Source organism: Phasianus colchicus, chromosome 22 (genome assembly GCF_987193195.1).
Source record: "Phasianus colchicus chromosome 22, bPhaCol1.hap1.1, whole genome shotgun sequence".
Taxonomy (NCBI): Eukaryota; Metazoa; Chordata; class Aves; order Galliformes; family Phasianidae; genus Phasianus; species Phasianus colchicus.
In genome coordinates, this window is record NC_143457.1 from 4,895,128 (window position 1) to 4,921,758 (window position 26,631).

At 45.2% G+C, this 26,631-nt stretch overlaps 1 protein-coding gene and 2 long non-coding RNA genes across 14 annotated transcripts; 2 read left to right on the forward strand and 1 right to left on the reverse strand.

Annotated features, from left to right (window-relative positions):
* Positions 1-1,100: 1,100 nt before the first annotated feature.
* On the forward strand, positions 1,101-16,379 carry C22H1orf159 (chromosome 22 C1orf159 homolog). Of its 10 annotated transcripts, XM_090123300.1 has the most exons (13): positions 1,746-1,931; positions 2,447-2,568; positions 2,722-2,785; positions 4,060-4,900; positions 5,964-6,119; positions 6,256-6,346; positions 8,132-8,207; positions 10,054-10,158; positions 10,990-11,055; positions 11,389-11,523; positions 12,626-12,651; positions 12,952-12,982; positions 13,993-16,379. In XM_090123300.1, exons 6-13 carry the CDS (start codon positions 6,275-6,277, stop codon positions 14,088-14,090), a joined length of 609 nt encoding a protein of 202 aa, XP_089979426.1. In that variant the 5' UTR covers positions 1,746-1,931; positions 2,447-2,568; positions 2,722-2,785; positions 4,060-4,900; positions 5,964-6,119; positions 6,256-6,274; the 3' UTR covers positions 14,091-16,379. The 10 variants fall into 10 exon arrangements, with proteins under 10 accessions (XP_089979432.1, XP_031469210.1, XP_089979426.1 ...); XM_090123302.1 differs by lacking the exon at positions 4,060-4,900; XM_090123303.1 differs by lacking the exon at positions 2,722-2,785.
* A 454-nt stretch (positions 16,380-16,833) lies between these two features.
* Positions 16,834-24,058, forward strand: LOC149915263 (uncharacterized). Its single transcript, XR_016459402.1, has 4 exons — positions 16,834-17,561; positions 18,506-18,641; positions 22,952-23,026; positions 23,689-24,058. It is a non-coding gene; the product is annotated as an uncharacterized LOC149915263 (long non-coding RNA).
* On the reverse strand, positions 21,432-26,530 carry LOC116242598 (uncharacterized). 3 transcript variants are annotated; one of them, XR_016459401.1, is made up of 6 exons: positions 26,252-26,529; positions 25,854-26,101; positions 25,644-25,746; positions 25,416-25,541; positions 25,231-25,320; positions 21,432-22,990 (listed from the first exon to the last, which is right to left on the reverse strand). It is a non-coding gene; the product is annotated as an uncharacterized LOC116242598 (long non-coding RNA). The 3 variants fall into 3 exon arrangements; XR_016459400.1 differs by having other exon boundaries at positions 25,400-25,541; XR_016459399.1 differs by having other exon boundaries at positions 25,231-25,541; positions 26,252-26,530.
* Between the last annotated feature and the right edge of the window lie 101 nt (positions 26,531-26,631).

The window sequence follows — 26,631 nt, forward strand, 5'->3', positions numbered from 1 at the left end:
AAGGGAGTCCTTTTTGTATTTCCTGATTAAAGAACAGCTGGGTGTGCTAACTGTAAAACCTGCCCGATCCATCCAATACCATTGGTAACACAGCTCTCCCAAAGGACTGCCATGTATGTCAGTGATACATCAAGCTGTTTCCCCACTTAACAGAAATATTGCCACTGAATTAGCAGACCATAAAATCGTGTCAATTGCTGGCTGTGATTCTCCCGACAAGACAACTGATGTTTCTACTTCTGTTATGTAGGTCAGATCCGCTCCGGAGCTATAACCTTCTGCTTGAGTGCTTTGCTGTGTCTCACCCAGGTAATCTTCCAGGAAAAGTACAGATGAGCAAATGTATTTGTGGAATGGGGTATTGTTTACCATCTGGTATGAATTGTTTGAATCCTGTTAAATTTTTTACAAAGAACATGTATATTCTTCTTAAAGGCAGAAAGCTTTTAGGCTTGTCCTTAATATTAATGCAAATCTAGCAGTAGACTTCTACGCTTTAAAGCTGACGTGAAAGAGAAAACGCTTAAGCCTTGCTGTTACTGCTTTGATCAGAACCAGACCTTCAAATCCATCACTGTGAAATGAGCACTTCTTGCTTAGTAAAGAGAAACCCTGATATGTGGGACAGCATCATTCAGAGGCAAGCAGCTGAAAAGTGCCATTCCAGAGAAGGAGATTAAAGATCACAACTAATTTGAGCAAGTTTGAATAGAATCGAGTACATATAAGAAGCAGTGCTTTAATTTACTAGAAGTAGAATAGTGCAGATCTGGGGAAACTTGTCAGTATGGGCACGGATTGTGTTCTGCTCCACATGATTCCATTTTCCAAGCTTCTCCTTAAGGATAGGGTATTCACTGAGAAGTGTCACTGGTCAAATAAGAAATAGACTGTGCTCCCAGGACTGCAGCTTTCTACAGTAACCTCGTCCCCATTACCAAAGCTACCCAAGCATCCTTCCTCAAGCAGTTGGGCCAGCTTGCTTCTTTGCCCAACAGGAGAAATCTTGGTGGCTGCCTCAACCAAGAGCTGAAAGCCACGCAATCATTAGCGACGCTGGATTAAAATAATTCTCACTGCATTGAATTAATTCCTACTGTATTGAATTAAAAGCAGTACTGAGGTGTACAGGAGGCAGCGTCTGAGAGGAATTTACGAATCGTGTGTCTGGATGTCATTAATTGTCACGGTAGGTCACATTTTCTCACACAATGAAAGTTTCCATAATCTCCCTGCTCTCAGATCGGAAAAGTCACTACAGAGATCTTCCTGAGCCACGTTTATTTCCTCATTTGTGCTGGAGAAAGACGTGCTCGTGAGCAGAAACGTCATTTGGGAGGACTGCAATGACAAGTAGGGACTAGATAAACTTCATTCAATCGTTTTGTCACAATAACTCCTGTCTAGCAGAAGGCTCAGGTGGACGTGCCCCTGCCCTTCATCCCTTCAGCACTTCTCCCTCAGTGAACAACACCCCCCCCCTCCCCCCAGCGCCTCAGTCCCCACCTCCCGCCATTCCTCCTGGGGCGTCCGCGTCGCCCAGCAACGCCCAAAATGGCGGCTCCCGCGCGGTGCACACTGGGAGTTGTAGTGCCGGAACCCGCCCTTTCCTCGGCGTGACGGGAGGCGCGGGACTCCCTTTCCCATGAAGCATCGCGCGCAGCAGAGCGGCGCCGGCGAAGGCGCTGCGGGAGCGGGCTGAGGGAGGGGATTTACCTGAGGGGAGGAGGGTTCAGGTAGGGCGCGGCGCGGTGCATGCTGGGACCTGTAGTTCGGAGCGGCGGCGCGTTCGCCGCACCCGTAGGGCCGGCGAGCGAAGGGAGAACTACAAGTCCCAGGGCGCCGCGGGAAGCAGCGGGCAGGGCGCCGCCTGAGGGCGGGGGGTACGAACGGGAACCTGCCGGCGGTGCTGCCGGAGGGCGCTTCCTCAGGTGGGGAGAGGGCTGCGGGGGGGTGAAGGGGGTCCTCCGGCGGCGGGAGGGCGCGGAGCGGCGGCTGAGGGCGAGGGGAGCCCGCGGGAGGAGCCGCGTTGTTCGGGCAGGTGTGGGGGGAGAGGCCCCGGGGCGCGGCCCAGGCCCGGCCCTGCCTGTGTGCGCTGCGTGCCGTGGGCTGCGGGGCCGAACTGCTCTGGTCTTCGTTTCTTCGCGCTGTGAGACCGTGAAGCCCGCTGTAAATAACAGGCTGCGATCCTGTCTGCTGGCCGTAAACAACGGTGTTGTGTTGCTCCGGGCGCTCGTGGAGGTGTAAGGGAGCCGAGGCTGGAGCAGAGAGCTTCGCTGCCTCGTGTATCGAGCGGTGTTAATTGCTGTAAAGTCATTTATGAGGGCAGGGGCGGTGTGTCTCTTTGCAGGTGTATGCTAAGAGAGCTGGAAAAACAAGTCCCGCTTCAGCTCTCGTTTCCACAAGGTATTTTCTAACCCTAACTCGCAGCTGTTCCACTGCTCAGGTCCTTTGTGAGACGGTGTCAATGGGAAATTAGCAGTCAGCTGCATACCGTCCGCCTCCAGCGTGGCCCTGGGGAGCTGCAGTGCTGCTGAGAGGAGCCCAGGACTCTGCAGGCTGTGCTCAGTGAGTCTGCCTTTTAATTTCTCTGATTCTGCTTTGTTTGCGGCCAAACCGAGGTCCTGGCAGAGCGTAACAAGCAGTGGAATGGGGGTGATGATGTTTTCCACTCCCATCTACTTGTAAAACCACCTGAAATTTAGTAATGTGTTACTGCAGGTTTGTTCATATAGCTGCAAGAATATCCTGATGCAGTGCTCCAGCAACAGACGGGGCAACAGAGGTGAGAGATGCACAGCTGTATGCATTCAGAATGTAGACTTAAAGTTCAATTAAAGGGCACTCGATTCCAGGAGTGGGAGGAAAGCATTCAAATGCGTAGTATTTATCATGAGTTGCTTCCCTTTCTTTTTTTTTATAAAGGCAGTGAGAGGAAGAGTTTACTCAGTGAATGTTGACGTGTTCAGCTTATGCGTGTTGTGTCACTTGAGATCTGAGCTGACAGCGACTTGAGATTTCTTTCAAACGTGGAGTTCTGGTGTGAAATACTAGTTTTAATTAAAATGTCTGTGTTCTCCTAACTGTGTTGGCGTCTCAAGCATAAATACATTCTAATTTGGGCTCCAGCTTGTGCGTGACATTATCTTTTTTTTTTCCTTACTCCAAAGAGAAAACGCTGCCAAACGTAAAACGTATTCCTTGAGCTTGTAAATTGTTTTGCTGTGGGTGTCACATCCTGATCAAGCTCTCATTTAATTTAAATACGCAACTACCTCATCCTGAGACACGGTTAGTCATAGTGTGTGCTAGAAATCTTAAAATCTGTAGGGTTTTTCCCTTTCTACAATTAAAGTTGTGGCATAAAATGCTGTTCAGGTCGCTAATGGAGCAGTTGTGATTGACTGGTGGCTGGAAAGCAATAAAATGAGTTATTAATTCTGCAGTTTTGCAAGTGAAGACCAGTGAACAGTCCAGATCCCTGCCTAACGTCCCTGTCTCGATTGGAAGTACTGCACTTAATTTGTTCTTCAAAAAAGCTGTATGTTTTTTTTCATATTATTACAAATAAAGAATAAGGATGCTTAGTGCTGTTGATTGGTGCAAACCTAAACGAACAAGTAGATACCTAGTATTGCCTTAATGGTTTGTTTTCCGCCCCTCCACGTTCAGACAGATGTTCTTTAGTATTTTGCTGGCAGAAAAAGAGCCCAGCAGGATGTGAACAAGTGGTTCTGGAAACTCAGAGCGAAACGTAAATTGAGTCAATAGAGGTCTGATGTGTTGGGGAGTTTGAAAGCAATTTGCTCGTCTTGTTTTCACGCCTCCAAAACTGGTTCAATGATGTGTACATAAGGTTCAAATAGTGTGTGTCTCTCTCATAGAAATATAATGAAATAAATTAACTTGCTGATGATTTGAGAGCAAATAGATCCAGTGACCTAGTTCTACTGGAACAGCTGCAGGACATATGTTCCAGTTTGTTACATTCGGTAGTGGCTGGGAGTGACTGCCCATAAATGCAACAGTGTTGTTGATTATTATCTTAATTTATTGCAGGAGTGGAAATGCAGCCCGTGTTGAGCTTTTGTACAGAGGAGGATCAGGCTCTTAGCAGTGGCCAGTTTCCCAAATGTTTTCTTGTTTAGCACAACGTGTTCCTGAAGTTAAGTGTTTTTCTAGATAACAAGAATATAGTTGTTTAAACAAATGCCTTGTTCATCTCTCTTTCTCTCATGCTTACAGATCTAACAACAATGATCAGGTATTGACAAAAAATCTGTGCAGTTTCCAAAGCAGTGAAAAATTAATCTACGAATGTCTTTACTGACCAATGATTCTCCCCAGAGGAGAAGCAGCAATATCTAATTTCTGAAGAGAGGCAGTAAGGCAAGCTTTCTGAGCGTGCTTGTTTAAAATACGTCCATCCACACGCACATCCTCAAGACTGACTTAATGTTAGACTCTGTTGGACTGCTGTGACAAACCCTGAAGTTGTACTGCTAGTGCAGTAGGAGAGTAAATACAATACCGATGTTTTTAAAAGGTTAAATGCACGAATTGAAGATGTACCCACGTAATCTGAAGCAGAATTATTCATAGCATTTGTATAAGTACTCTTATACTGTCATGCACAAGTGGAAAGCTCTCTGTCAAACTAGGAAAATGCAGTGCCTGCCTCAGCAGCCCTTTGCTGGGTCACAAGTAGCTTCTGTTCAGTTGAAATGTGCTGAGGAAGAGAATGTTCCCTACAAAGCTGTGAGCAAGGTGTTCTTGGCTTCTAGAGCTACGTGCTGCGCTGTAGAAAGCTTCTTTTTCATCTTCTGAGATGAATTCACCTTTTTTGTTAAGGCAGGTGTTGGTGTGAGGTGTCTTGTCACCACAGGAACTGCTTAAAAAGGTAACACCTGTGCTTCGGGGCACTGATTTGGGAATCATATCTCCATCCTTGTTATGCTTAAATGGCAAAGGATCCGTGGCAGCGCGAGCTCTTCCTGCTCTGTCCAAATCCTCATTAGCCATACAAATTACTTGTAGCAATAACACTGGAGTGTGGTTTTCAGGATTGTCAGCCTTTGTTCTTGGAGCTTTTAGCTGATAACAGGGGGTAGCAATAAGTTTTCCCACTAAGCTGAACTATTTTTGCTTTGAATTTGAGGTGGCAGGTTCTGTGCACACGCTTTTTTCAGGAAGCAGAGTGGAAGTTAATCGTAGGAACCATTCGGTGATTTTGTTTTTCAGAGAAGCAGCTTGCCAAGGGTTGTGATATGTATTTTAGAGTAATTTGAAATTCATCCACTGGAGTTTTATTTAGCAAAAATAGTTTGGGAAATGACTCACTAGAGAGCTTTTCCCTACAGCCAAAGGCTTTCTTTCCTCATGTTACGCTCTAGCTAGAGGAGCACGTCTGCTTCCATGTTTTATTTATAATAGGAAAGACTCTTTCTGAAGCCACCAGGCTGCAGGTAGGCTGGCTGTGAGGTTTGGGTGTGGCCTCCCACACTATTGAGCAAAAACCAGGCAGATACTGTAGCACCGACAGAGGAAGTGTCTGGACAATGCGGATGGAGCGTGACGTAGGGCTTAGCAGTTCAGCCTAACAATCCAACCTAGGAAGTGTGGACTTTGCTTAGGTTGCGTGGAGTTGGAGGAGGAGGAGGATGGAGGAGGGGGGAAAGGAAGGTTCATAGCTGATGGCACGGTCTGCTCATTGAGGAGGCCTGATTTTAGGCAGTTGAGAAATACGACTTATTAGCAGATAGACTTCAGTAACGCTTCGTGATTGTGCTGTCATGGGAAAAATTAATTGCAGCATTGCCTTTTCCAAGTGGCATGTGCTCTCTGCCCTGATACAGATCCATCACAGCTCAGTGCTGCAGGCAGAAGAGCCTGTGACTGCGGGGAGGCTTATCAGCGGTGGTGCCAGGCAGTAACTGTTCTATTGCAATCACATTGATTTTCAGATGCTGGGTGTGGAACAGACTCTGCATGGCCCAGTTTGGAGCAGACTGATAAGGCTCCTTGTTTCTTAGCAACCGCAGTCTGCCATAGCAAGGAACCTGCCCTTCTGCAGCTGGAGGGAAAATTCTGAATGTCTCAAATCTCTGTCTTGAACCAAGGTAAGTCATTCCCCTTGGCATATTTAATTTAAAGGCCTTTTGTATTTGAATAAAAGGAGTGTGTTGGCGAAAGTTCCTTATCAAAGGGAAAGTCTAACTTCTGTCATTAACAATCAATTTCCTTGTTCTTATTTAGACTTTTGTCTATCGTGGGCATGGAGGTGCCGTACATCCTTCTCTTAACCAGACTTATAGCAGAAGTTGCCAGCAAATCTACTGAAAGTTCGGTAGGTACTTTGCATTTTTGTCATGCTGGGTACTGTAAAATCTAGAAGAAACAGTGTATTTACCCTTCCTGTTGTGGTTTATTGAAGGCTTTGTAATTAAACAGAAATGAATGATGCTGGCGGTCATTAACTGAAGCATTTACAGTGGGTGAATTTGCTATGAGTGCCTGTTAAATTCATGCTAGTCATGTGCCTGTAGGCTAACAGGAATGCAACTGGCAAAGCTTTGCACTGTGAGGAAAAAACACCTCCATGATCGAGACAACACTTTTCAAGCTGCTTGGTAGGTAGTTCCACTACAGAAACTCCAAACTGTGGATACCAAAAAGTTAACTTTTCTAATGACTACGGAGCTGTGAAGCCAGTTCTGTTTCACGGAAAAAGGTCAGATACAAAATTCTGCTTTTGGGAGAATTTTACCAGCAGAACCTTCTAAGAAACTGGTCTCCAGGAGGTTATTTGTAGGTTTTCTGGCCCTTCACCTCCCTTGTGATGTGCTGACAGTTTTAAGTCAGCCTTCTAATTACACTTTCATGTCCCAACCATTTCTCCTGACAGCTTTGGTCTTCGCCACCCCTGGATTTGATGGATTTTTGCCAATTAGCAGAATAATACTGACTGTTCTACGTTAGGTATATCCGAGTTATTTGTATGTGTGAATACAGATCAGATCCAGTTACTTTTGACCAAGAATACTTAATCTCTTCTTAAGACTGATTAGACTTGCTATGTGCTTTAGGGGAATGTATCTACACAACTTGAAGAGGCATTGGACTTATTTTCCTTGCACAAACACGGAGAGTGGATGTGCCCAAGTCTATACAGAGTGTCAGTAACATTCTGCCAAAAGAACTGCAGAGCTGATAACAACCATCTATCTCTAAGCTTATGTCACAGCTTGTTGTAATTTGTAAATCATTTTGAAATTGGCTTTTATATAAAGCAACAGGAAAAAATAAGCTTTTCTTGCCTTCGGGATATGTGAAGTTACTCTTATGTTAAATGTTGAAGGAAGAAGCTTTTGCATCTCTGCTGATTGCTTTGCCATATGTAGATGTTATCTTCAGCTGCGATATGGGCGTTCAGTGAAAACTGTTTTTTGCCAGTCGTTTTGCTAACAGTGTGTCTCTATTTTGAGTTCTTTTTGGGATTTCCCATGTGTGCGAGAACGCCTTTGCTTCTTTACTAACAGTATTGACAGCCTAATGTTAACACGGTGCATTTCTCTTACGTGGGTCTATTGTAGTTATAAATGTTGGCAATATCCTAAAGAACTTTGGTGAAAGGTTCCGGTATAAAACTCCTCAAGATCAAGGGAGAGGAGGCACAGCATGGCTGCTCGGACTTTGTGTAGGTCAACAAAGAGGGATGAGAGGACTTAAGAACTGTCACTCAAAATGTTTCCTGTTGTCTCAGCTTTTGGCCTTGTCGTTCCCACTATTTTCGGCAGAAGGGCAACTCAGTGGGTTATTGTGATCTGGGAACTATATAGAAGTGGATCTTCAACACTTGTGTTACCAGAAGTTGTAACGGTCTCCTGTGATCAGCTACGATGGAAGCAGTCACTGAATATTTCTCTTGTTCTGCTGCTTCCCACCAGCCCTGTGTCCTGGCTGGTTTGAGACTTGTGTAACAGCTGCTAGGTCCTGAGAAAAATGGCTTCTTAATGCAAAAGGAAACAAGTTGCTGTTTGGTCCCCTGTGTTCTCTGTGGATGTTTACTGCAGTATTTTTGTAAACTTGAAAACTGTGGGGAAATACGTTGTAATTTTTTTTTTCCCCTTAGGTTTCAGAAACAGAATGTTGTGTGGATATGTTGGAGTCTAACAGTTCCTGTCCAGTAGCCAACCAGTGCAGCCCAGGTATAGTGTGGTTTTCTTTAATTAAATTCCAGATTATTTTTGACAGTTAACATACAGCATCTGATTTAGTGGGGAATGGAAAGAGAATAAACAACTAGGTGAACTTTCTCCTTATATGTACAGGATATGAATCATAGGAAGCACTAAATGTTGTCCTTGCATGGTAAGTAGAATGGATGACTATAAGGTTTTATGCTTTCTTTTTTATTTAGCATGCAATTGGATTATGTAAGAGCTATTTTTGATACTTAGAGGTCCATAAAAGGGGCATAAAAAGCAAAAATGCTGCGGCGTGTTGTAGCATTTAAGAACAGTTTCAGTGTTGTCTTGTTAGCACAAAATGCCTCATTCTTCCTCCTCCCATTTAAGTTAATGTTTTTTCCTAAATTGAGTTTTGTTTTTTTTATTAATACTGCGTACTCTGTGTTTAAAATCAGAGTAAAAGACAGAAAATGGCTTCAGAGCCCACAGTAATGAGAGAATTGGTGATTTAAAAACTGGGATGCCTTTCTGGGCTGTTCTGATGGTTGTTAAAGCTCTATAAGCCTGTCTAATTTCACTGCCTCGTTAGGTTCTTAAACTGTTGCTTCATTGCTACGTTCATTTCTGCTCCTAAATGATTTTAGACATGGTATGAGCATAGTCTCCAAGCTATGGGACTGCAATCTCTGAAGTCTTACTGTAAATTGATAACCTACCAAAATCTTTGGTGTCAGATAAAGACTTTGATGCTTCCTTCCTATTACTATAGGAAGGCTTTGCCCTTACGTTGGGTCCGTTTGTATTTAGATTAAACGTCAGATGTAATTTATTGCTGTGGGCATCAAATGTGCCGTTTCCCTCTAAGGAAACCGTAGTAGCAAAGCTGTTTTCAAATCAGCACCGTACTAATGGTTTGCTTTATGGGATAATTGATACCAGTTTGGCTCAAGGCTCTTGAGAGCTGGATTTTAGCCAGCCTAGTAAGTTTTTTGCTTTAAAATGTAGACTGTAATATGATCTAGGAGGAATATCTTTCTAATCTTCATGTCTTGAGTCTAAGCCTCAAGTGAAACCGCCTCAGCTTTATTTTATTAAATGAAGTTGTTATTGAAGATGTGCCCTAAATTTTTTTTTTTCTTATGAAAGAGATAGCAGAGACGTGCATTTAAACATAAATTGAGAGGCTGGAACACTGAAGTCATAGAAGATGAAAGTTTAATCTGTTTCCAGCCCGCATGGTGGGGTGACTGATATAAAACACTCACCATCTGTTGCGGAAGAGTTGAAACAGGCTTGGGTTCTTCTAAAAGTGAAACAATTAGTACAATACCTGGGAACACTGAGGCATGGAAAAGGGCTAAATTGCAGCAGCACTCGTACCCTGAGCTTGTCACTCTTCAGTTGATTGACTATGGAAACTCCAACATCTTCTTTCATCTAAGCACAGTCAGGTCCTTAGCATTTTTGCCCCCGCCAGTTCCTGTTTTCTGTACTCTATGCAACAATGGCATTAAGTTCTGTTTTAGTAGTGCACGACCTCTAAAAATAAATGGTTAAACGATGCTGCATTTTTAGTATTGTAGAAGGTACTTGCAGATTGTTAGATGGATCCCTTTTATCTTAAAGCTAATGAAGCAGTGAATTGAGCTACGTTAAAATTCCCTTCTTGGAGTTTTTCTTGAATGTAACTTTCTCCTTTTTGCTCCTTAAGAGGTTATGTCTTTTCTGGAATAAGTGCTCTGAAATGAAACCTGTGCTAGCATAGCGTGTGGGATTTGTTACCTCTACCTCTTTCTGGAGATCAGGAAATATCTCTGGTGCTGTTTGTGTTGTTTTCACATCACTACATCTTATTCTTATGCAGGTTGTTACAGACGATGGAACGAGGATGGGAGTAGCAGCTGCATTAAGTGCAAAAATGAAACTCTTCCTGTTGCTACTGTTTACAATCTGACTGATTGCAGAAACAGTGAGTCATTTATCATACTGCTATTCTAAGTAACAAGATTTCTCCTTGCCTATGTGGTCCAACAAAGACCTTTCAAGAAGACATCAGGTGTTGCAAAGTCTCTTTCACCATTTGTAAAACTTCATCCTTTTCCGAAGCCCTAACCTCAGAGGTTTTGAACATGCAGTAAAAGCTGCAGAAGCTTTGGAATTCAGTTGACAGAAACTATGCAGTGCTGTGGAACCATTCCAGAATCTAGAAGGGAAAAGAATGCAAAATGTGGTATTGGGGTAGCTAATTTGTCAAACAAAACGCAACGCTTAGAGGAATAAAACAATAATTTGGCCCGATGTAAGATCTTAAAATTAAGTTTGAAGCACGAAAATGATTAATCTTACAGGCTAGAACCTGTATCGACTATGCTTGTTTGATACTGAGTTCTGTGCTTGCTTTAATCTCTCCTGTCAAAAAAGACATTTGCTAGGGGCTTTTCCAGGAGACAAAACAGCTCAGACACTGCTTGAGCTCCTGAAAATCTGTACTGTAAAGGACAGATTCATTTTGTGCATGTGGCTTTTGAGAGGTGAGATTCATTTGATTCCTTGCAAATATTGTAGTGAAGGAGATAAGAAACTTGATCTAAGGTTCTGAGAAATGCACTAGCGAATGGTTTTTTGTTTCCTTTCTGGGAATTCCTAAAGGTGGTGGTAAGAATGCTGTTTAAAATTTATTTACTTATTGGAGAAACTACTATTCCTGTATAATTTCAAGTAAGTACTGATAAGTACCCCGAAGTTTTTCAACAAATGCATCGTCAGATTTCATTTGAAAAGCTTTTTTTTTTTATTACAGCTGGTATCAGAGGGATGAATTTCCAAATGAATATAAGCACTGTAACTCCTTTCATACAGAACATAGGTGAGTAGATAGGAATAATGATGTGATGTAGGCCTTATGACTCCTTGCTGTGTATAAAGCCCTTCAAAACGTGGCATTTGGAATAAGTAGTACTTTTTTTTTCTGTAAGACAGATTTAATTCCAAAGGTGGCAGCTCCTTTTACTTGTTCTGCCTAGTTTTCATCAAGAATCTTTTGTAAGCCTCAGAGCTAAATTTGAGGTAACTGTATCTTACTGAATGGTTCTTTCATCTTGTCCTATCTTCTGTTTAACCCTTCTGTTAGAAGAGATTTGTAGTGAACATTGGGCTTTCCTCTGAGTGGTTGTTTTGGTGTTGTCTTTGTGTTTTACAGGGGGTCCGGAAGTGGCAGCTTCTCTCATCTTAGGGACATTTTTCATCAGCTTATTCCTGATTCTGTCTGTCGCTTCTTTCTTCTACCTCAAACGTGCCAATAAACTTCCTAATGTTTTCTACAGAAGGAACAAAGGTAAAATACTTCTAAGTAATTGTCTCAAGAAACATCTCAAAAGATTTGTTCCTCCAAGACAATGCAAAATAACGACTTTTCCCTGCTATGTGCTTACAGCATCATTTTTTCCACTGCAGAGCAGAGGATGTGTGCTCACAGTTCTTAAGTCTGAGCGTGCTTAGGTGCACATTACACAGTGTCTCTCACTAACCTAGCTGTTGCTTTCTGTAGCTTGCACAGACTCAGTGTTGTACTAGACATTAGCTATCACTGAATGTTAGGCATCCGATGGGGACTTTTTGCACACGGAGCATTTTAACACAGCGTGTATATTTTAGTATACAAAATGTCAGGTGCTTAAAGCCTTCCAAAAAGCAGTTGTTTGTTCTTGAACTGTAGCACTGAAGATATCCTGTTTACCGAGGATGTGTCAGCAGCAGGAGAAAGGGAACAGTGTTAGAGGTTTCTTGTTATTGTGCTTCTCAGTCACCTGTTTGCCCTCTGAACGCAGGATCTGCTGGGACTCAAAAGGGGCGTCTCCGTCTTGCCTGTTTTGCACAAACTCTTTGAATCTTTCTTATGACAAACTCCAGCTCTGCATTTGCTATGTTAGAGCTCCTTCTGTTGAACAGAAAGCTGGTTTCTGGTTTAGGTCAACTAAGCAAGTAGGCTTCCTCTTATTTTTCAAAAGAGGAAAAAAGAGAGGGGTGACTGGAGCAATCAGTTCAGTTATTTGGTTGAGAATGTCACACCTAGCCACTGCGAGTTAACGGCGTGTCACTGTGCCAGTCTCTTCTGGTAGCTGGCTGAAGGTGCTGTTATTCTATTGGAGCTTCTATAATATGAAGAGATACTGCTGTGGCTACCTGCTTAGAAAGGAAAATGAGCCGTTCTTGGAAGCCTTTGCAACCCTTTATCTCTAATCTTGAAAAGAGTACTACAGTGTGTCCTACTAATAGGTGTTCTACTAATGTTCTAATCTGTTCTGGGGGTCTTTGCAACAGAAATTTTTATCAGTGGAACTATTCTGTTGCACACATGTATTTAACATAAAACAACTAGCAGGTCTAGATTAATGATGGTTTCTCTCTCTCTCTCTCTTTCTCTTTCTCTCTTCTAGCATCTGTTCTCCAGCCTAGTGAAACAGTAAGTAAGATTTGTTTTTCCACTAAGAATAAGCAAGCCTAAAACATCAAGTAAACAGTAACAATTCATTTGTGAGCTACTTGGTCTGTTATGAGAAACCAGACGAAATGCTTTGGGCTCTTTGTCTGAGCTAGAAAAAAGGTAACAGATGAATACTGACCGTATGGATTATGAGTTGCTTTCTCTATGACAGTGCTTGCAGTAAAAATTATTGGAACCCTGAAAGGTTCCTGTGTTTCTTCAGTCTTATTAAAACAAACAAGGTGCTTTCTTTGACACAATTGTTCTCCTGTTACACAGGCATCCATGATACCTCCCCCAGCTACTTCAGGTGAGAAATTGTTCTACGGGGCATACTGCTACATACCAACAAAATTTTGCCTGTTAGATTCCCTCTTGCACATTTCATTGCTGGAAAGCAGGCTGCCTGTCTCAAAGTGGTTATGCTAAGAATACTCAGCAAGTGAAAACAATTACTTTTAGGCCTAGTATAGAACTGTGGAATCTCTCAAGAGCACAGAAATCTGATAAAGTATGTCCAGAAGACCTTTCGGGTGGGATTTATTGCTTTAATTAACGTAGCCATACAGTATTGATGTAGAACTGTACTGTAGAGAAATCAAAGATCTATTTTTATTCTAATAGAGAGAAAAGTAGATGGAAGAAATGGGTTTTGAAGAACAGTGCAGTCTGGAGCCCAGTTTCAGGGCTGGAATCTTCTTTCCAGTGGCAGGCTGGCTGATTTTCAGGCTCACTGATCTGAAGCACATCAGTTTCCTGAAACATGGAACGCTTGGAATATAGCATTCTGTGTGTGTGTGGTGAGTGGGCTGTTTGTACGTTGGCTGTTTTGACAAGGTGGGATTTTAATTAGCGTGAAAATCGATCAGAAATACATTTCTCAATTTTCTCCACAGTTCTTCCAAATTTCAACGTATAAACGCTGTGAAATTTGCACTTAATGCACTGGTTTAGACCAAATATTTGTAGTCCAAGACCAAAACTTGCTTTTTGGTGGACATCCAAGTTTGTGCTACTTCTGGGAAATAGCACATACTGTTCTTATGTGATTAGCGAGCCAATGAGAACCTAATAAAGCTTGGAGTGTCTAAATATGACTTTCACAAAGCATATTAAATAGGGCAATAGAATACGCATACTGTATTTGTGGACTTTTTTTCCTCAGCTCTGCGTAGGAGTGTGGGGTTTTCTTATTTATTTGAAGGGCAGAATGACTTTGGCCGCTCGGGGATTGTTGGATGGCGTGTGTTGCTATGAATGAATGACAAAGGCACACTTCTGCAGCAGGTGCTAATGATGTTTCTGTGCCCACCGTTTCAGTTCGGAAGCCGCGATACGTCAGACGAGAACGGTCGCTAGTGACATCTGCATCTGCTGCTATGATATCATCTTCTGAAACCAGGGTCAGCAATGTTTAGCCTTCATTCCCGACTGAGGACTCTGTAACTGTACGCAGTGTTGAAGAAACTTTTTCTGAATCCACTGAAGTGCCAGGCAACGAGCGGCTGACCTAAACGGAAGCCAAATTACTGTGTCAAAGAGTTTGTGCCAAATGTTAACGGAGAAATGAACTCGTGTAAAGATGCTGAATGGCAGGCTACATCCAGTTCTGTGAACTGCTTTGGTGATCTTGAAATGCACTATTCCAGCTCTGTGGTTTCCTTTGTCTCCCACAGAGGCCGCGTTTCATCTTGAAAGAATCTGTCTTTCTTTGGTACGCTTTCAGTTTTGGCAAGTTCTTCCTGTGTCGCGATATGTTGTGTGTCCCCAGAGTGGAATGTCTCAGTGCTGCAGGCCGACACAAAATACTGGGGGAAACCAAGGACGTGGGGTTGTTTGAAGGACCCATTTGTAACAGCAAACACTAAGTGCCACTGCTTTAATGTTATAGGACAATGTAACAATACTTAAATTGTAATATTAAAAAAACAAACAAACACAAAAACTCCTCCTGAAACATCCCCTACTAATTCTGAAGTAGCTGACCCTGGCTTTTAACTCTCATTACAGACCCACCATTCAAATGCTGTTAATACTTTTGAAAGCTGGCTGGTAGGGGTTGGATCCTAACAGATTCATAAGCTTTGGCAGCTTTTCAGCTAGCTTCAGCTCAGTCCTTGAATGAAGAACCATTTGCTTTGGCTTTGTAGTTGGTATGCTGCTACGTCTGTCCTGCAAAGACAGTCTCTAGTATCTTCCTTGTACACAGCAGGTGAAAAGAAACCAAAATCCCTGCAGGGGATCTGTGCACTGTTAGACGTGCCAATGAGTGTCAAAATGAACTTGAGAGATCAAGTGAATTTCTATCGATGCAATAAAGGGTTTCTTTTCTCAAGCCTTTCCTTAATGTGCCTGACATGTGCAGGCCAGCACCTTAGGGCAGAGTCCTTGTTAAAAGCCAGCCTAAATAGCCCCTCAGATGCCTGCTCTTGCCCATCTAATGCCAGCCAAGTAGTCGCTCTGGAAATTGAAGTAGCTATAAAATGGTTAGGCTAGGCTACCTTTCATCAAATTGGGTCCTGGCACGGCTGACTGTTGCCATGTGAACATTTAAATTGGCACCATGGGCACAATGGTACGGGCGTGAGAGTGGGTGACAGGGAAATGACTGGAAAACTTGAGGTTGCTAAATTGGTGGAAGCGTCACTGTCACCATATGTGAAATTATTTCTAAGCAGCCTGTGCATTCCCACCTACCTGTGTTGCTATTGCCTGTCTTAGTTTAGCTGGAGCTCGGTTACGGGTCTGTACGCCTAAAATAAATTACTTTTGAAGCTTTTTATCATCAGGCACTGCCATGAACATAATGGTCGGGAACTGGAACAGTCAGTTCTCTTCAGAAAATGGGAACGTAAGTGTCATGAGCTGATGCCATACCCATATGGAGAGTGCAGACCTTTTTATCCGGATTCCTTTTCTCTTAGGTTAAAAGCTTATCCAGAGTGATAGGAACAGAGCTGGGCTGGGCAGGGATATCTTACTGAATGGCCTCTTTTTATACTAGTTTCAGTGCAGTTGTATGTACTCGCATCTCTCTCCTTACGAGGTAAATGAGGTCTCCTGTAGCATCCAAACAAGCAAAGACTGGGGATAAAGAAAAACCCTCAAAGAAGCACCCTGCCCCCGAGTGAGGGGAAAAACAACCAAAAAAAAAACCCCACACCACCCTTGAGTTGCTGTATGGAGAAACATCAGACCGTCTTTTTGTCAAAAGGATCTAAAAAGCTTTTGTTCCAGCAGACAAAACTAACGACAGCAGACGATGCCACTTCAGCTTTCAATCTGAAATGCGCTTACAGTTCTTACGTTCCCTGTCTGGGAAGTGGCAGTTTTAACTGTGATTTCCATGTCTTTTCATGTTTGTGCCACTGTGAATTTTATTTTATTTTTTCCCCCACAATAAGAAATCATTGGGAGGTTATAGGTTTTTCCTGACCTCAGTTGCTGAATATTTTCTTAACCTCTTGAGGAAAAGGAGTAACTATGCAAATAATGTAACGCCAAGAAAAGGCACCTTTTGAAAGCAGGGAGTTTCTGCTTGCAGATCTGTCAGCGATAGCGCATCCACGTGTTGCTTAGTTGCAAGATGTATTCTTTCTACACATAAATTATTGAAGGATCATTCACGTCTTAGCGCTGTCTTATCCTCAAGTGCACACTGTGACTTTGGTTGCGTCTAACCTCTGTGCCGTCAAGTCCTTCCTCAACCACAGCATCTCTTCTCCTTTCTGCGCTGCTTCTCCCCAGCACGCTCTTTAAGTGCAGTGAATACGTGTTCCTGCCTGTTTGTTTCTGTTTCAGGATCTTTTCACCTTTTGTTAATGCTCTCTGATGCAGTGGACCCCTGTTCCAAACCTCTCTTTGTTCATTTGCACTGTCGGTTTAAGCATAGAATGTGTTTTGGTTTCAGTCTCCCTCCAGCGTAATAACGGATATAATATATAAAATTGGCTTTAACAAACCATGGTATTTTATGTATTTGTGTATTTTTTTTCAATTGTGCCAAAATAAACGTCTCTGAGCTTTTCTAATGACTCTGGAGGTCGTTCATACCTTTCCTTTTCAAACACAGAAAGAAGGGAGCACCCAAATGAGCACCGAAGGCAGAGCCACGTTACCTCCACTAAAACTGGCGTTGGAAGGAAAGAAAAGTCCAAACGGTGCTACCTGTGTCACAGAAGGTTATGAACTTGGATTTGGGGATTTTTGGAATCGTCCCCTTGGAGAAAGCATTCTCCCGTCCCTTCCCTCCCTGGGAATTTGATGCTCTTATTGTGATTCTCTTTCTGACTTTTTGTGCAGATCTCGCTTTCTGTAGTAACACTTCTTTGTGTTCTCAGCCGCAGCTGCCAAAATCATCTGTAATAACAAGAGCTGAGCTGAAAGAAATTGGGATGCTGAGACGCGGAGCCTGAAGTCCTCGTAGTGAAATTTGGCAACTCCCCTTACAGAACGAGCTGCATGGCCTCACATATGAGATGCTGCCTTAAGTATGCTGACAAGGAAGGCAAAGCCAAACGCCTTAAGATCTACCATACGTGTGCTGTGAAGAGTCAAAGCTTGCTTGTCAAAGCCAAGGTGACTGTAACATCTAAGGAGAAACTGACCTGGAAAATTATCCCAGTGGAAGAAGACTTAAAAGTGCTTTTGTCAGATAAATAGACTCCGACTGCTGGCGAGCCCAAAATATAGCAGGCTTTGGGAGGAGGAAGTGCCCGGCATCCTTTCCTCCTTGCCATCAACCACCTGACTGAATTCAGACAAAATTGGCAGCAGGTGAAGGGGGGAGGACTGTAAGCAGGCACGTTGTAACAACTGGGAACAATTTGAGATGCATTTTGCACATCCGAGAGGAGCTATCTCCCTTAGTGATGTGACACTGTCTGAAGGTGAGTGCACCATAGATGAAAGGCAAGGACAATCACTTCTTATAAGCCTAAAACCTCGCGTTTCATTACAATCTGATATGCAGTCATAGCAGAAATGCTAAGTCACAGCTTGCACTGGTGATTGAGCACCTGGTGGGAAGGCAGGGCCAGGGGAGCTCAGGTGCATGCAATGTACCTAAGTGGCAGGAAGGGGTGGAGCCAGGATCCACCCCTTGCCAGGCCTCATTTAAGGGCTGGCAGCGAAGGTGAGAACATCTCCCTCGAGATCCCTGTATACCTGAGGTCTTCTGAAGGCAAGCAGCTTCTTTTCCTTTGTTTCTGTGCTTATGGCTGTTGCATTTGAGCCTCAATTGAGTCCTCGATTGCTGTGGCCTGGAACTTTGCTATTCTGCTGTCATTGCTGTGCTTTCCATTGTCTTACAGCATCTTACAGCATTATACCAGTTACAGGCACTTCAGCAGCCTGGTGTCATATGTATAAAGAACAAAGCAGGAATGATGTTGCATACAGACACACTTAAATATTTTGCTGAATGGCTGATAGGTACAAACTGCATGAGTTTGCTTTGTGCAACCATAATGACCTAAGTAAGCCCTACCTGCCTTCATTTAGGGATTAATCAAAGCTCACGGACGTTGTTGTGAGGACAACTTCTGTCCTCACCTTGAGCTTTGTAGATGCTGGGTGGTGAGATCCAGCTGACTATGACATTGTGGAGCTGCCTGCTCCAAACAGCTGAGCTCAGCAGGAAAGCGTTGGCAAGTTGGTGCCTGCAGGGATGTGACAGTAGCTTCAGTTGGTTTGATTTCTTACAAAGAGTTGTGCTTACATTTCTATTTGTGCCAGATAGCATACTGCTAGGCTAATACAGTAACACTAGAGAGAGATCTGGGGAGACAGATGCCTATAATCCACCTGTTTGCTTCTTGTACCTTTTCTGTAGCACACCGTTGGCCTCGCGGGAGATGTGCATCGCGTCTCGCACCCGAGAGGATACGACTTGTGTTCTCCATCAGCATCCCCCGGTTTCTACATGACAACTGAGCGTGCATCACAGCTGGCAGACAAGGCAAAAGAAGGTAGGAAAAGCAAAAAATGCCATTTAGTCTTATTTCGGTGGCGTGCTGTGACCTTTAACATTAGAACAAACCACAAATCAGCCGTGGCGGCACAGGAAATTACGGATGAGACAGAAGATTCTGCAGTTCTAGGGAGCCCTATCAGCGCAGAATTATTTTTAGCATGACCTTGTCTGATAAGGCAGGTTTACACAGTTAGATGCAAACAGTCCTTCGGTAGCTTTGCTGTTGTCCTTGTTCTAAGTTAGCAGGACTTGATTCTCCTTCAGAGAACCCTGTGGCCTTGGTGGCGTGGCAGCGTGCCCACGGTCACACATCCACCCGAGAGGCATGGGTCCTTATTAGCTCTGTGTGTAAACAATTCCTCTGTCAAAGCAGACTTTGGTCCTGCTGGCTGGGAGCTGCTGGGAGCTAAGTTGAGGAGAGCTTAAGGTCTGCATCTTGACAGAAGAACCAGAGAAAGCAGTTGCTCGAGGCCAGGCTGGATGTGGCTTTGGGAAGCCCGGTTTGGTGGTTGGCAACCCTGCACACAGCAGGGGGGTTGAAACTAGATGATCGTTGTGGTCCTTTTCAACCCAGGCCATTCTATGATTCTATGAAAACAGGTGAGGTCAGGCTTTTGCTCGGACCACGTAGTTAGCTAGGTTTCTGTTGCTGTAGTGATAAAGAGAGTTGTCTAGATGGAGTCTGGCATTACACGCTGCAGTTCAGAATGAGATGAAACAACATATCTTTGCTCTGATTTTGCCCAGATCTCCAGCAGGGTTCTTTTCTTTAGGCGGTTGGTGTCACGAGCCAAGCACTGATCTCTCTGTAGGTGTTTGTCAGTGTTATTTACTGAAGTGTTAGCTTAAGCAGGTTTCTGAATTTTATAGTCGAGAAGTTTTGTTTTGTTTTTACACTTCGGGTCATTGTCTCTTAAATCCCCGAGCAGGATAAATCAGAAAAATAGCTTTTGTCCTGAGTTTCCACGGGCTCACCCGAGCCTTGGAAGGTCTTTGTGTGGAGAGAATTCTTTATGGAGAATTCTTTATGGAGAACGTTGCAGCGTGAGGCCGGGAAGAGCTCTGGGTTTGCCTGGCTCTGAGCGTAACCCCTTTTCTCCTCTTTATTTACTTTGGCGGTCCTGAATCTGAAAGGACTGCTGTTTTGCGCTTAGACTTCCTTTCTGGTGTACAGAATTAGGAAGGTTGCTTTTATCGAATGGAAATAGTTGGTTATTTTATTAAGAAACACCCTTGGAAATGCAGTCAACTCAGTGCCAACGATTGTCTTATGCTTCTGATAGAAGTACAGTCTGAGTCTAAGGGTGAGGTTCCAGGTTTAATGTTCTCCGTCTTGGAGGCAGGAAGTGGAGAAAAGAGCAAGGAGTCTTAATGGAGGAGAATTTCCTCTTGTAAAGATACGACTGCAGGAGAGATTGCTTTTCGTTTTCACTGCTGAAACTCATTTTGCTCAGGCAGAAAACAGCTCTGCTCCCAGGTGTCGGCACTTCTATCAGCCTGCACTTCAGCCATCAATATCCTAGCTCTTCAAATTGGATGAAGGCGAGGTGTCTAGGTAAAGGGAGTTAATTTAATGCTGTCTAATTCTAAAAGGGGAGGAAAAAAAACAGCCAACCCGATGGCTGTTTTGGGTGTTGCGGATTCCGCCCGTAGCCAGGCAGTGCCGTCCCGATGCATCAGGCAGATTCTGTTATTAATTTTTCTCTCACGTGGGCATTTGCTTGACGGCCAGTTTTTCTGCCTGCCCCGCGAGGAATTTGAAACGTGGGGTAGAAAGGAGCATTTTGCATCATTTTTTACACCAGCAAATGACAGGCAGTGACGGATGGTGCGAAGTACCAGCCCATATCCTCCCTTCTTTCCAGGCTGTCAATCATTCTGGCAGCTTCTAGCAACTGCAAGTGAGCATCCGTTGTTAATTACTTTTCCATCAATTTCCAAGGAGGATGGCAAAGATCCTAACGAAGTTAATTGCATGATAGATTAGGGCGAGCTCTGAACCACGCAGGGTATTTCACTGCTGACAACATTTGGATCGTCAGCTTTTTTTTCCTTTTATTCAAGTGGAATAAAGTAAACTTTAACACAGTGTAAGAGAGGCACTATTCTTTTTATTTTATTGGACATTAAGTAAAAAAATTCAGTTCTCCCAATGGAAGCTGACATTCCTGCCTACTAAGAGAGCTATTGCAGCCCTGCTTTAGTAACAGGGGGAAAGTTTTTGTTATATCTCTCAACAGGCATCAGCTGAGCTCTGCTCAAAACAATACTTTTGTTGCTGTTGCTATCAGTTAATTGTTACCATTAAAGTGCAGAGTTTTGCACTTGGGCCGGAGGAATCCCAGGCATCCCTACAGACTGGAAGGAGCGGTCCTTGAGAGCAGCCATGTGGAGAGGGACCTGGGGGTCTTGATAGATGAAAAACTTAATATGAGCCAGCAGTGTGCCCTTGCAGCTCGGAAGGCAAATGGGATCCTGGGCTCCATCAAGAGAGGGGTGGCCAGCAGGGACAGGGAGGTGATTGTTTCCCTCTACTCTGCTCTGGTGAGGCCCCATCTGGAGTACTGTGTCCAAGTCTGGAGCCCCCAGTACAAGAAAGACAGGGAGCTGTTGGAGAGGGTCCAGAGGAGGGCCATGAAGATGATCAGGGGACTGGAGCACCTCCTCTATGAGGACAGGCTGAAAGAGCTGGGCTTGTTCAGCCTGGAGAAAAGAAGGCTGCGGGGTGACCTCATTGCAGCCTTTCAGTACCTAAAGGGAGCCTTAAAGCAGGAGGGGAATCAACTCTTTGAAAGGGTGAGTGACAGCAGGACAAGGGGAAATGGTTTTAAGCTGAGGGAAGGGAGATTTAGGTTGGATGTCAGGGGGAAATTCTTTACAGAGAGAGTGGTGAGGTGCTGGAACAGCTGCCCAGAGAGGTTGTGGATGCCCTGTCCCTGGAGGTGTTCAAGACCAAATTGGATGGGGCCCTGGGCAGCCTGGGCTGGCATTAGGTGGGATGGTTGGTGGCCCTGCACGTGGCAGGGGGGTTGGAGATTCATGATCCTTGAGGTCCCTCCAACCTTGGCAATTCTGTGATTTTACCATCCCCTCACAACAAGGGTTTAGGTTAGGCAAGAAACATGGAAGTAATGAATAGCACCACATCAGGCTGTACTCATGTGGCCTCAGTGCAAGTTTCCAGCAGCTTTCAGCAGAGCCTGCATGTCTGTTGGTGTGAGTGTTGTGTTGTAATGGGTAGCTGCAGGTCAGGGCTGGGAAACACAGCCTGCAATCTTAGCCTTCTTTTCTCACATCCCCTCATTCACACATCAGCATTAGAGCTCATGTCACACTCAGAACAATATGCAGAATGAAGGAGGCGAGGGGAGGGACGGCACTGCAATGTGAGAGGCTTTCCTTCAGGCTTTGCTCATTGACCTCAGGGCAGCTGCTCAAAGAAAAAGGCAGAGCAACCTTCAGGCTGTAAGTGCTCAGGCTCTACACCACAAGCACAGGATCTAGACTTCCTATTTATACAGTGTTAGAAGGTGCACTGCAAATATAGCATTCAAGGGCCACTTCAGAACTAAGGGAGGGAGAAGTGAATGGAAACTACTTCAGCCATCCATGCTCATGCACCTTCTGAGAGCTCCAGTTGTGAGCCCCTGCTCTCCTTGACATAGCTGAGTACTGTTGTAACAGCAAAGGAATGCTGAAATACCACCAAAGAAAGTTACAGAGTAGAAGGACCACAATGCTCATCTAGTTCCAGCTCCTTGCTATGTGCAGGGCCACCCACCACCAGACCAGGTTGCCCAGAGCCACAGCCAGCCTGGCCTGGGGCACCCACAAAAATCTTGTGGAACTTGTTCCAGTGCATCACCACCCCCCTGTGTGGAAAACTTCTACCCTCACTCTCCCCAGTCTTAGCTTAGAACTATTCCCCCCATCTCCTATCACCCCACATAAACAGCCATTCCCCCCTTCTTTCCATACGCTCCCTTCAGGTACTGGAAAGTTTCAACAAGGCCTCATCAGAACCTTTTCTCCTCCCTGCTAAACAAGGCCAGTTCCAGAATTGCTTGTGGTGGAAGGGATTCTTCAGCGCTCCCAGGACCACTTCCAGTTTCAGCAGGGCTCAACTTGTCCTTATGTTTCTTTCAAAAGAACTCAAATAACATCACTGAAGACATAGTGCAGCAGGGGCAGTAAACTGTAACAAATATTTATTCTTTCACCTTTATCAGGAATATTTAACCATCAATACAAACTTGTTCATAAACTTGAAAATGTTCTCCAATGTCTCTACTTGCCTTCTTTCAGATGAAGAAAGGTGCCTGAAACAAAGCAGCTTCAAGGGAGCTAAGAGGGGGAAGAGCAGATTTCAAGTGTCAGAGGGTAAGCACCAGACTTTTTTCCTCTTTCTGTCAGATCTCATTAGATACCCTATGCTAAAGAGAAGCATTTAGTTGTTCAGTAAACAATTATCTTGATATATACAATTATCTTTATATACAGTTGTTAGATACTTTAGTTAGACACAAATAGCTATACTAGATGTTATATTAGTTACACTAGTTATTAGATGCATTTATCAATATGGTTTTCTTGAGAAGCTAAGTTCTTTCTGCATTAGAATTTTAACAGCTTTGAGAAGACTCCTCTCGCTACTTGTATTCAGGATTAGCAGAAAGGTTATCAGCACTCCAGGGGAGAGGCAGTTAGCAAGTAACAGTTACAGCAAGCTGGTAAGGCAGATATATTTGCAATGAAATGAGAAATCCAGATGAAGTTTTTCAGAGATACAGTCAAAGTAAAGGAGCAGGACACAGCAAGAGGTAAAGACCACACTAACAATTCACTCTTCAACTTCTGTTAAGAAGCACTCACTCATTCTCAGCTTCATTTGGCATAGTTAAGTTCACTGTTACAAAGGCACATACAGATGTATAAAGAATTAGATGCATTTCTCTCTTACAATAAGATAAGGAGGTTTTGAAGCCTTTATTTCCCCCCCCCCCCATTAGAACTGACTTTCTGATTTTGTTTTTACTCAATAGAGCAAAGCAAACTTCCCCATTCCAGAGCATTATTTCGAGCTCCAGCACCTGGAACAGAGCAGCTTCACCCAGGAACCCAAAAGCCTCAAACGGCCAGTAAGCCACTGCCAGCAGCTGCAAACAGCAGGTATTCACACGCACATTCTCCTGCAGACAAAGCCTACTACTTCTGTCTGTGGTAAGCTTGAGGTGGCAGCAGAAGGGGAACTACACCACTCCAAGCAGCAATAGCTTAAGCCCTCAGACTCACACGGGGAGCCCCTTCAAGGAGGAGGCAGCACTTCAGGAGATTAGCAAGCGTTTAAAGTATGAGCAAATAAAGATAGCAAGTTGTTTGTCAGCAAGAGTCAGCACCCATAGCCTGCTAGCATAACAGTAACTTCAATAGCTCAGCTACCTCTTAAGTCATAGACCAAGGTGCCTTTCAGGACAGTTTTAATTACACTTCAAAGCCAATTGAATTCTCTCCTCAGGCAGAGCATAGAACTCCACTCCTCCAAGTCTTAACTCCTACCTTCCAGCCACAGACTAAGAGCACCATCACAGCTCAGCAGCCCCTCAACTCCAAGGTATTCCTTCAGGTATTCCCTCAGAGCCCCTTCCCCCAGGTGAGGGCCCCCTCCTTTCCCCAACCCGGGGGGGGGACTCCTCTCCCCCCCGGAGGGGCCGACCCCCAACCCGGGGGGGGGGACTCCTCTCCCCCCCGGAGGGGCCGACCCCCAACCCGGGGGGGGGGACTCCTCTCCCCCCCGGAGGGGCCGACCCCCAACCCGGGGGGGGGGGGACTCCTCTCCCCCCCGGAGGGGCCGACCCCCAACCCGGGGGGGGGGGGGACTCCTCTCCCCCCCGGAGGGGCCGACCCCCAACCCGGGGGGGGGGGGGACTCCTCTCCCCCCCGGAGGGGCCGACCCCCAACCCGGGGGGGGGGACTCCTCTCCCCCCCGGGAGGGGCCCCTCCCCTGGGAGGGGCTGACCCTCCCAGGGGGAGGGCCCCACCGGGGACCACCAGAAACAGACAGCAAAACCCACCCTCCCACCAAAAAAAAATATAATCTCTTCGAGATAGTGCATCCCCCACTCTCCAGCACCAAAACAAAAACCAAATACACCCCCATCCCCAAAGAGGAGGAAACCACCACCCCACTCACATTGCCAAGCTTGAAAAGACACAAGCAGCAAACCAACTCCCAGCTATCTGAAAGAAGCTACCACCAGCCCCCTCAAAAACAAATACCCTGAAAACAATCAAGACACCAGCAAAAAAAATCAACACTTCGCAAAGAAACCTCTTGCAACAAGGAAGCATACACATTACAACTGCTAACAACAACTTGTCTGCCTGCTACTTTCACAAGCACCCCTCCTCACAATTGCAAAGCAAACAAGAAACGCTTCCCGCAATAACCCTGTGACCTAAGCCCGTCCCTGGGGAAGACGCCCCAGTGCAAGCCCTTCCCCTTCAAGATGCTACACTGCACTCTAATATCAACCTCCTACAGCTCTGACTCCCGAGTGGAACCCAAGAAAAATAAAAGTACCTACTCAGTCTTGCTGCTCCGCAACCTGGAAGATGTGCAGGGACTGCCCTGGAAGACTGGCACCTGTCACAAAAGCCACTGCTCCTGTCATGGTCTAGAAGGAAAACAACAAGTGTAAAACACTCTACAGGGACTCAGGGAAGCTGGGGTTACCCACCACCGACACCTCTCACCAAAAAAAAATCTCACAGATGCTGTTGGGTCCTCTCAATTCCTCGTGGAGGCTGTGCACCTTCTGCAATGCCCAGCTCTGTCACCCCACCCCCTGGCAGGGGTGACAGAGCTGGTGGCCTTCCTCCCTGATGCAGGCTGCACCTGGAGGAAAGAAAACAACTCAAGGCTGCTCTGCTGTGAGAAGCCATAAACTGCACCCAGAGGGTGGCACGCGCAGCCTGGGGACTCTAGGAAAACGCTCACCTTGCTCTGCAGAGCTTCCAATGGCTTCACCCAGCTGGGATCCTGCCCCTGCAGGAAAAACAGCCCCGAGGGGCTGCTGGGGTGGGACCCGCGCACCGAGGCCCTAAAAAGAAAAAAAAACAGGTTATCACCAGTAGCCGGCATGCGCTTCCAAGGGGAAGTGCTCTGCCAGCTACAAAGACAGAGGAAAAAGCAGTGGATGTCATTTACCTTGTATCAAAAGATCTGAAATTTTTCCTCCCCTGACATCCCAATAGATGAATGGATGGGGACGCTTAGCTGTGCTCCCTAGCAGCTGATGCTGAGCTTGTGCAATATCTTCATTAGTGACCTTGATGAGGGGACTGTGCCCACCCTCAGCAAGTACGCTAACGATACAAAGCCTGGAAAAGCAGCTGATGTGCCTGAAGGCTGTGCTGCCCTCCTGCAGGACCTGGATGGGCTGGAGAGGTGGCCACCTGGGAAGAAATAACAAGTGTCAGTACACAATCAGACCTGAGCTGCTGGAGGGGTGGAAAGAGCCACTAGGATCCTAGAATCCATTAAAAGGAACGTGGCCAGTGGGTCTGGGAAGGTGATCCTCCCCCTCTGCTCTGCTTTAGTCTCACCAGCAATACTGTGCCCCTTGCAGCTTTGGGCTGATCCCTCCTGCGAAGCACCTCACCCTACAGCACAAAAAAAAAGCAGATCAAGTGAAATAAAGCACACACCTCAGGCACTGCTTTCATCTTAGCTGTCCCTGGTGTTGCTCCTCGCCCCCAGCAGCGGTAGGGCTGGGTGGGACCGTGGTCCCATCCAGCTCAACTCTGCTGCTGTGACCGGGAGGGGCTGAGGCCCCTACAAACACCCGCTGGGGGCTGGGGGCACCCCAGGGCTGTGCTTGGTCTTAGGGAGCAGCCCTGCTCTAACTCCCAGAAAAAGAAGATGGGGAGCCCAGCAGCAGCCTTGCATTATCCCAAGAGAAGAGCAGAAGGTGTAGACAGTGAGG